Source organism: Chlorocebus sabaeus, chromosome 22 (assembly GCF_047675955.1).
Source record: "Chlorocebus sabaeus isolate Y175 chromosome 22, mChlSab1.0.hap1, whole genome shotgun sequence".
Lineage (NCBI taxonomy): Eukaryota > Metazoa > Chordata > Mammalia > Primates > Cercopithecidae > Chlorocebus > Chlorocebus sabaeus.
This window is the reverse complement of record NC_132925.1, coordinates 70,028,774-70,039,201: the sequence shown is the minus strand read 5'-3', so window position 1 is coordinate 70,039,201 and position 10,428 is coordinate 70,028,774. Positions and strand designations below refer to the sequence as shown.

Here is a 10,428-nt window from a genome sequence, read left to right as displayed (position 1 = left end):
ATAATTGAGAGCCCAGATGAGATTAGAAGTCTAGACTGCATGTTTCCTTCATGTTTGATCTTTCTTCTTTCTCTGCCAGAGAACATGAAGGAAACAAGTTTTCTTTGTTTGCTTTTGACAGCTAATTTCCAGCAGTCCATGTATTAAGGAATCTAGGATCCCACTTTTAGGAGCACAAAACTCCCACTTTCCTTAGGGGTGTTCTCAGGTATTCTGACTTATTTTAATGGTTCCAGGGAAGGGCCTAAAAGTCGTATGTTGGGGATCAGTTGTTATTCTGAAAAATTGGTAATTGCTACTGCAACATAGTGTGCCTTCTGCACTTTTTCCAAATCTCTTTGAAAACTCCAGCCCTAACATCGATCCATCTTACTGGAGATCTTTACTGATGTGAAATTAAAATGTTTCAGTGGGAGGCAAGACATGCAAAGGGGTAACTCCTGGAAGGTGCCCTGTTGTCACTGTAGCCTCTTCAGAGTTTTCTCCTAGGACAGTCATTTTGTTTATTAATTCTAAAAGGCCAGACACCAAGATGAGATGTTAATCTGAAAGGAATAACTTCAAGACTTATTAAAGAATGACTACTGAGAAGGGTTTTTATAGATTGCAAATCACTTTCTCTTACATTTGACCTTGCAACATCTTCTAAAACTGGTTTGCCAATCTCTTCTTTTATGGATGAAGAAATGGAGGCTTCTAGGAACCAAGTGACATTCTCAGGGATTGCACAGCTCTTCTTAGAAGGGCTGGGGATTTCAACTCTGAGTCTTATACCTTTAAATGCCTCTGTAACTCTATACTGCCTCCCTGATGCCTCAAAACACTTTTAAAAAGAAGGAACACGTCCTACTGGAGCTAGTCAGAGGAAAGGAACTAGAAGTACAAATGAGCCACAACAGAGAGTTTTAAAATTCTCTTCCCGAAGTGAATTCCGGGAAGCTCGGGAAGGAGTCGACACTTGTACATCTTCAGTGCTGAAATGCTAGGACAAACCTCATTTGAACTCCCAGTCAATGAGTAATTAAAAGCAGAGAGCAACGACGCTGTCTGTAACTTTGTGCCTTTTTAAATTAACCGAATCATTCAATTGCTGCTTTAGATTAGAAGTGGCTACTTGGATAAAGGGGAAAGAGCCATTCAACTGATGAATAGTATTGTAAAAGTCCAGACTTTAGAAAAGGAAGGCACAAGAACAATTTCTCCAATAACATTTTCATTACAAAGCGAAGGAAAGTTCTTCCTCTATGTTCCAATCCGAGGACAAGTTGATGTGTCGCAGCAGCCCAGGGAAGCATGCGGGCTGATAGGAAGTCCTTTTATTTTAAGACAGGCTCGAATGCTAAAACTTTCTCGTGCCAAAACCCTTGACTATCTTATTTTTAAAATAAGCACTCGGCGTGCCCTTGCAGATGTCTGAGCTGAGGGGTGGGAGTGACGGTAGAAGAGCAGTCTGTGTCCGTTCTTATTATATTAAGTAGCCAATTCTGTACCCTTGAAGCAAGTGGGGAGAGAGGAGGGAGAGGAGCTGCTGACATTGACAATGAATCCAAACAGGAGTTGCACTAGCGGTGTCCACCACGTTGCCTCTCCCCCCGGTTAGCCTTCTGGGAGCTGTAGTTTTCGTGGTAGAGGCTCCACAGGCGAGCTGGGAATGCCCCACCCGGGCCGAACTACAGATCCCAGGCGGCGCTCGGCCGCCGGCCCCTCCCGCCCGGGTACGAGTGTAAACTCCCCGAGCTGGGGCGGGCGGCCGCGAGCCGGCGAGCGGGCAGAGCTCGGCGCTGCGCGGGGGCGCACGGCTCGAGGGACCCAGGCCCAGCTACCTTCCGTCCGCCCCCGGGCTCTGTTCTCACTTTCCAGTAGTGGAAGGACTGGAAGCAGGAGCCATGCAGTCGGAATCGGGGATCGTGCCGGATTTCGAAGTCGGGGAGGAGTTTCATGAAGAGCCCAAAACCTATTACGAACTCAAAAGTCAACCGCTGAAGAGCAGGTGAGTGGTGACAGCTGGACAGAGGCGCAGCAGGCGGCTGGGGGCCACTGCGTCTGCCACTCTGGGGCGAGGAGAGCGGATCGCGGGAGCTCTGGGACAAGGACCCAGTGCCCTTGCCCCGGGGCAGAGGGCGAACTGCCCCCCGCAGTTGGGGGCCGCGCCCGCTCGGCCCAAGTGCGCCTTTAGGAGGCTCGGATGGAGCGCACTTCGGAGGGCGCTGTGGGTCGTCGGGGACGAAGCGTCCAGGCGCGGGGACCCTCGGCTGGGGATGCCAGCTGCTGAGACTGAGTGGGGGCTGGGGAACGATCTGGCGCGATGTGGGGGAGGAGGAGCGCCGGGCCGGGACGCTGTCCCGGTGGGATGGGGGAGAAAGTTCTAGTGAACCCCCTTTCTGAAGATCCCAGCGGGTTGAGGGCTCGGAGAGGGAGAGCTTTGGGTGGGTTAGGATGCGATATTGGAGGGAAGCAATTAGTTAGCTTGGAGTCACCTCTTGGGAGTCCGGTCCCTGTGGGGAAATTAGTCCCTGGGCTGCTGCAGGTGAGGTTTCTCTGGGCTTCGCCTCTCACCTCCAGACCGCTGCAAGCGGGCGCGGGAGGGGCCAGGGCAGCGGTGGGCGTGTCCCCTAGTCCAAGTTAAACTCCCTGGAAATCCCATTCAAATCCAGGCCTTCCCTGCGGAGGGGAAATGAGCCTTGGTCTTGGGGGTTACTGGGAGTGTACCTCGCTTGGCAGAGACACGTGTTTAATTCGCTGGGGACTTCAAAAACTTTTCAGGCGAGGAGTGAAGACGTCCACTGCTCTGATGCCCCATCCCCTTTAGTGCCCACTTCCTTTGAGGCACCCTTTTTGCTGCCTCCATTCCCACTTGTCTGTCGAAATGGATTGGGTGTCTTCCGTTCTCTCTGTCCGGCTGGCACTCTGGACACCTCGTACTTCTCATTTACGATGGTTACTAAAAGGGACATGGTCATTGGAGGCTGGAATAGCAGAGAAGGGTTTATTTACACCCCTCTAAGCTGTGAGCTAGGATAAGGCTATCATTGGAAGGATCCAGCAGGACTTCTGCACCCGGCTGTACCTTCCTGCCCTGCCCTTCGCTGTGGGTGGAGCCTGGGTGAATGGGTCTGGCCGGCAGAGTGGGAGAGGGTCCTGAAATGAGGGTGAGTGGAGCAGGGCAACTGAATGAGGAGCCAGGTGGTGTAATCTTGGCCTCTGGCGAGCACTGGGCTGGTTCTTTTTCTAGTGGAAAGTGCAACCAGGTTTATTTCCTTCAGGGCTGTGGCAGGACTCTTTATCCCAGTTGGGGAAGAAAATCTGGGAACAGCGGACCTACTGACTGCCATTGCTGAAGAAGCCTCTTTGTAGATGCTTCACGGCAGATTGGAAGGAAACTGCCTAAGCAGTTCGACGTATAAAACCAGCCTTTAGTTGGTGGTTTTTCCTCATAATGGCTGTTTTGTGTGTGAGCATAGATTGTGTGTGTTGGGGGCTGGGGGTTTTGAGTAATATTGTGTGAAGGGTATTGTTGGTTATGCTCATCAGGGCTTTATCTGCATTCGGCTGAAGGGACCAGTGTTTTACTGGGCAGTCTCTGCTTTTGCTTCTATAAGCAAATGCTTACACGGCCAGAATGAGGGAATGAGTGTGTGTGTGGAATCCTGAAAGAAATAAATTAACCGGACTGTTTGGAACATTTCTGATGGTAGCTGATACATAACATTAAATCAGTTTGAGAGAGCGAGGAAAATACCATCTGGAAAAACCCAAATGAGTGCTGTGAAACTCATGTTGGACGATTTGGGCCTGTTCTTTTTCAGAGTCAGCAAAAAAGACTTGTAAGGGTGAACGTCCTCAGTAGCTAGCTAGCAGGCACATGTAAGGAAAAATGTGGGTATGTGGGAAGAAATGGCTTCACACGTTAATGCTAGAAACAGGTGTGGGCCTGAACCAGCAGGGAAAGGAAGGCTAAATTAAAAAAGTTGTTGTAAAACTTGTATATGGAGCACACACATGCTCTTTGAAATAAACCAGTTAAATAAAATCTGTGAATAAATATATGGAGTTGGCAACATTTCTATATACTGTTTTCCACAGTTGTCTAAGGTATTGTCGTCGACATCTGTTGTGTGACTTAAAAGGGCTACACATTGTTCAGGGCCTTCTCTCTCATTACTTTTTGTCTTATGTCTTTGCTGGGGCACCTCATTTCTTATAAGTCTTTGTTGGAAAAAGTTGAAATTGATATGTTAAGACTGCTGTAGCCGTTCTGCCTGTCAACTGTCTTCTCTGGATTGTCCAGAGTAGTTAGAGTTGAAAATATGCCCAGAATCTGCCCGCTACCAACTCCTCTGCTACTACTTTGGTCCAAGCCACCATCAGCCCTTGCCTGGATTATTGCAGTAGTCTTTTAAACTGCAATATCCACATTTAGTGAATTTTCAGTATAGTAGCCGCAATGTTCCTGTTAAAACTGGTTCTCAATTGGAGGTGATTTTGCCCCCTGGGATCATTTGACAGTGTCTGGAGACATTTGTGATTGTTACAATGGAAGGGATCATTATCCATCTCTAGTAGGTGGAGGCCAGGGATGCTGCTAAACATCTTACAGTGCACAGGACAGCCCCCACAACAAAGGATTATCAGGTCCCAAATTGTTAATAGTGCTGAGGTCGAGCAACCCTGTGTTGAACATCAAGTCAGATCCTGTCATTCTCTGCTCAGAACCTGCCAATGGCTCCTAGTTTCTCCCAGTAAAATTCGAGGTTCTTAAGATGTCAGCCCTGACCTTATCTCTTGTTGCTTGCCTCCTACCTCCCTCTGCTGCAGCCAGGCTGATCTCCTCACTGTTTTTGGAATACCCCAGGCCCTTCCACCACTGGGCATTTGTATATTGCACTTGCCTTGACCATCCTTTGCCCAGACAGCCCCAGTCCTCACTCTTCCACCAACCAGTAGGTGCCTGCCTCCAGGAGTCTTAAGAACATTAAGTGTGACATTGACTGTGGGAAAATATTGGCATGGTGCCTGGCACATAGTAAGTGCTCAAGAAATGTTAGCAGATGTTGTTCTTGTTATTTTCTTTACAGTTCTTTCTTTAAACATCATTCCCATCACACTGACAGTGTGACCCTTTTTGACCACAGCATTTGCAATTGCTACTCCTTTAAGGTCTCTGTCTTCCTTGTCCAGCTATATATTTTTTCCCATAGGGCTTATATTATAATCTACTGTATAATTTTCCAATATGTTATGTTTAGTATATGTTTCTCCACACTAGACTGCAAACTCCAAGGGAACAGGGTTTTCTGTTTGTTCCTTGCTCACTCTTGTGTCCCCAGAGCCTAGAACAAAGTTTCTCAGCCTCAGTGCTATTGATATTTTGGGCCAGATAATTCCTTGTTGTGGATGGTTTTATGCATTGCAGGATGTCCAGCAGCATCCCTGGCCTCTTCCTATTAGAGGCCAGTACTGCTGCCTCTATCAATTATGGCAACCAAAAATGTCTCTGGACATTGTCAGACGTCCCGTGGAGGGCGAAGTCACCCCCATTTGAGAACCACTGGCTTAGAACAATGCACGACACAATAAACATTTGTTTGAGTACGTGTTGCTTTCTTCCTTAATACCATAACCCACTCAAGGTAAGGCATTTGGTTTTTGTTTTTGCAATGAATATTGTGTTTCCTTTAAAATAGATACTTACTAGACTTTCTCCAAAGAGGAATTTATATATTGTTCATTGGGGCTTACCTCAGATATTCAAATCTTTCATGAGGAAGGACATGTTTCATTTCTAACCCAGACATCCTTGCCTTTAGGAATCTGAAGTTGTTGGATTTAGATTATGTGAATCTCATTTTGGTCATATTGGTGGTTAAGGCTGTGTCATGGGAAGACACACACTATGGGAAAAGGTTTTAATGAATTGTTTGCACACTGTTTCCTCCAATAAGGTTTGAGAAACCTTCGTGTGTTCTCCTGGGAATGAGATCTGAATGGTGGGTGGCAGAGGAAAAGCGCTGAATGTCTAGAGTGAGCCCAGAATTCACATAGGCATAGTCATGGCAGGGAAACAAATGTGAAACTGTTGAATGAGCTCCTGGGAGCAGAGGAAGTCTCTACAGGTCTTTTGGACCTAAAAACATTTTAAAACATAGTAGCATCTTTCAGGCTCATAGTCCTTTTGTTTGGTTTACTCAGTGCACATGGCTTTATAGTTGTTAATGTCCTTTTCCTGGACAGACTTCACAGTTGTCTTAATTTAATTCCAATTTCTTCTTAAATCTTTAGTACTATTTAGACAACTGTTATTACGTTTTCTGCAAATTAGAAATGGGAATGAAAGTGAGTATTAGGTTTATCATGGCAATACAGGATATAGCAGTGATCCCCAAGTGCTGATTCACAAAGGTGTGTGAACTTTTAAAGGTTCGGGGTGAAATGAGAAAGACAAAGACTGTTGTGTCACCTACCTACATATATTTGGGTATAAGGCCGCTGCCATTTCTTGGACTTATGCTGAGATGTTTTTCTCCTGTCTTCATATTAAAAAATGCCCTTTCTTTGATGACATAATAATCCATTCTTGGCAAAACAAAACTGTCAGTCGTTTTTTGATTTCTGAGAGTTTTCTTGATTTTTTTTTTTGGTCTGTCCAATCTGCAGGGAACCACTAGCATAGAGATAAAGAGCCTTGTTCTGGCATCAGTGTCTGTCCCTAACTAACTGGGTCACCTCGGGCAGGCTAGGTAACGTCTAGTTTCCATTTCCTCATCTGGCAAATAGGGGTCTGCCTCCAGGAGTCTCAAGAATATAAGTGTTACATTGACTGTGGGAAAAATATTAGCATGGCGCCTGACACATAGTAAGTGCTCAGTAAATGTTAGCAGATGATCTTGTTGTTATTTTCTTTATTACCTAGCAGTGAGCCTGGCATTTTGGAAGGTGTTTGCATTTGCTTGACTGTGGTTGTCTTCTCTAAGGCAAGTGTTATTATGCAGTACAGTTCTTTCAATGTTAGTAAATTCCTTTTTTGCTTTTCTCCTAACGAAGTGTTCAGATAAATATTTTGCACTTTATAGTTTTCATTTCATCATAACAATTCTTTTATACTAGTTAAAAAAACTAACAATTGTGACATTAGTGTATCTATAAAAATTCATCTTCAACACGTATTTATTGAGTATTATGTGCACATTAATAACTAATAACGATGGGTCACATTTATTAAGTATGTACTACGTGTGAGCCCGTTCTAAGTGTTTTTATGTGTGTAAAACATACTTAATCTTTGTGAAATCTGCATGAGGTGATCATAATAAATAAAAACAATAATGATATTAATTATAATTTTAAAAACAACACTTATCTAGTGCTTCCTATGTGCCAGGCACTATTCTGAATATTGACTCTGTTAATTCAACCCTGGGTGTATGTATTAGTTTATTATTCTCATTCTACAGAGAGGAAAACTGAGGTATGCCGAGTCGGTGGGGCCTGGATTTAAACTGAGGCCATATAACTGTAGCCACATGCTCTTGTCCTCTAGTCTGTACTATGCCTGGTTGATCGTGCAAAATTCAGAGATACATCATACTGTGCCCTCCCTGTGTGGTGATGGAGAGAGAACTAATGGATCCAGCTAATTATACAAGGCAGAGTGTGGTCCCTGTGGCGGGGTGGGCATCAGCAATTGGGGGCATTTAATAGAGGAAGGGGATCTGGGGAGGCAGTTTTGTGGACAAATAGGAGTGTTTGAGTTTGGCCTTCAAGGTGAAACAATAGTCAAGTGTGTTTCTCTACACTATTAAATAAAATGTTAGACACCTTGGAGGGCATGATCCTAAAGTAGACGTTTAGGGTTTCCGTTTGCCTTTTAAACTTCTAACCTTTCTTTAAGCTCTTGTTTGTGGTCTCCAGGCACCTGATGATACCTCATGGTGGCAGAGAGGCTGCGATGCATGTGGACAAGTTTAGAGGGAGCCCTGCTTAAGTGCTGTCTGTGGTCACTGCTTTGCCACTTAACCACTACATCTGTGTTCAAGATACTTAACTTCTTGGAGTCTCAATTTCTTTAAGCTGTAAAATGAGATCAATAGAACCCACCCTCTTAGGGTTGGTAGAACTTTTTTTGTTGTTGTTGTTGTTTGAGACAGAGTCTCGCTCTGTCGCCCAGGCTGGAGTGCAGTGGCGCAATCTCGGCTCACTGTAAGCTCCGCCTCCTGGGTTCAGGCCATTCTCCTGCCTCAGCCTCCTGAGTAGCTGGGACTACAGGCACCCGCCACCGCGCTCAGCTAATTTTTTGTATTTTTAGTAGAGACAGGGTTTCACCGTGGTCTCGATCTCCTGACCTTGTGATCCACCCGCCTCGGCCTCCCAAAGTGCTGGGATTACAGGCGTGAGCCACCATGCCCTGCTGGTAGGACTTTTAAAACTAAGCAAAAATGTATAAATATGTTTAGCATAGCACCTAGCACTGTTAGCAAATGAGATTAATTCCTCCTTTTCTAGTAGAATTTTAATATGATAGCAGTTTTTACCCTCCTCTTAAGAATAACTAAAACATGTATAGAATCATGCATCCAAAACAAAGTAGACAAGATTGAGGTGCCTCAACCTGCAGATGTTCAAATCTAACTATGTAGATTCGTTTTGTGGTATGATTAGATGGAATGCTTGATTAAAGTGGGATTCTCAGTCTTGGTTTTGTTTGTTATTGAAGAGTTCCTTTTCACGATTACTGCTATTTATAGATTTTATTTAAGTTGATGTATGTTTAATTCCCTTTGAGTTCTGCAGTGCAGTTTGCACAGGCTGATGTTTATATCTGCTCCAGTTGTGCAAGAAGTGGAAAATATCCTTTTTTTAGAACAGATCACATGTGCTTACTGTCAGGAATAGGACCTCAGTGTAAAAAAATGTATCTTGGGACAAATCAAACTTACTAAATTTCCCCCTCCAACTGCTTTGTTTCAGGACTGGCAGTATTAGGATAAATAATAGGAAAAAAAAAATCCTTGGCTACTTTTTTTTGTCATCTTTCAAGGACAATAAGTGAGAGTTTCATTTGTTTTGTGTGTGTGTGTGTGTGTGTGTGTGTGGTATAAAATGTACTTTGCTGAGGGTTTGTCTATCAGAATAAATTATAAAAATATGTTTGACTACACTCCAAGTATGCATTATTTGGAGAAAATAATCATGAAGACAGGTCAAAGATACTAAATGCAGTCACCACAAGCTTTTGATATTGTAAAGGCAAATTTGCAGTTTATAAGAAGGTTTTTGTGAGTCTAGTGAACATTGTGTACTCCGAGGATAGGAATTCTACCAAGGGTTAAGTCTGCATCTTTATTGAGACAAACGAGGTCGAGAAGACCCACAAGGAGGTCTGGGATCTCTGTTAAAATTTCTGCACCTCCCATTCTATTGCAAATGATCTTGGGAGGAGGACTAGGTTTGGCTTCTCAATGGTAAGCTTATTTCTCTAGCCTATTTCTACAATGTGGCTTTCTTATTTCTTCACTTCATCTTTCCCTCCTGTGGCTTTGGATGCATGCTGTGAAGAGTAAAGAAGTATACCTTTAGAGTGTTCACCTGAGACCCCTGTCCTGGGATTCAGAGTGATGAAGCTTTTATCTTTAATGGCAGACATTTCTGGGGGCTTCTCAAGCACTGGGTGCTGAATGTCAGTCTCTGTGCTAGCCATAGGGATTCCAGTGGAGAAGCAGATGGGTTCCTTCTATCATGGTGCATACATCTTGGAGGTGGCGCACAGTTAGCAATGAACCAAATACATGAGCAAGATGAGTTTTGCTAACTGCTATGGAAATTAAACAGAGCATTATTGGTAGAATGTGCCTGTGAAAGAAGGGGGCTTTTTATTAGGTTGGATGACCAGGAATGACCTGTTGGAATAAGTGATTTTGAAGCAAGACTGAATATCTGACATAAAGGCACAAATCCAGACACTACCACTCACTAGTTCTGTGACTTTGGTCAAGTTACCCAACCTTTCTGAACTCCAATTCCCTCTTCTATAAAATGGAACAGTTGCTACCTTGCAAGGCTGCTGTGAAGATAAAAGGTAATGTTTGTAAAGCAGCTAATATTAGACTTGAGGCTTAGTAGGTGTTCAGGGCTACCCGTAGGACTGAAGTTAATATATGAATAGTGGAAAAAGAAACACAGACATTACTCTTTGTTATAAGTGTTTATAACTTGGTCTTAAATGTTTTCCTAATGTTGAGTGAGTCAGAGATTCATGCTTGTCTTTATAAACCTAACCCTGGACTAAAAGAGGAGATGGGCCTTGTTATTTTTATTATCCTTTCTTTCCTCTAGGATCATCCTACTTGATGTCATCCCTTGTTCTCCTGACTGTTGTTGTCCTAACATAATTCATGTCTGACCATAGTTTTTTGGGGCTGGATTTTTAATTAC

At 44.1% G+C, this 10,428-nt stretch overlaps 1 protein-coding gene across 4 annotated transcripts in view; it reads left to right on the top strand.

Annotated features, from left to right (window-relative positions):
• Window positions 1-1,734: 1,734 nt before the first annotated feature.
• The window catches only part of MITF (melanocyte inducing transcription factor), a 223,742-nt gene continuing 215,048 nt past the window's right edge, over window positions 1,735-10,428 (top strand). For 3 of the 4 annotated variants that reach the window (XM_038003659.2, XM_007984951.3, XM_007984952.3), the window contains exon 1: window positions 1,735-1,990. In XM_038003659.2, coding sequence (XP_037859587.1) covers window positions 1,887-1,990 — 104 coding nt within the window. In that variant the 5' untranslated portion in view covers window positions 1,735-1,886. The remainder of the gene's footprint in view (window positions 1,991-10,428) is intronic. The other variant, XM_007984950.3, reaches the window with a different exon arrangement.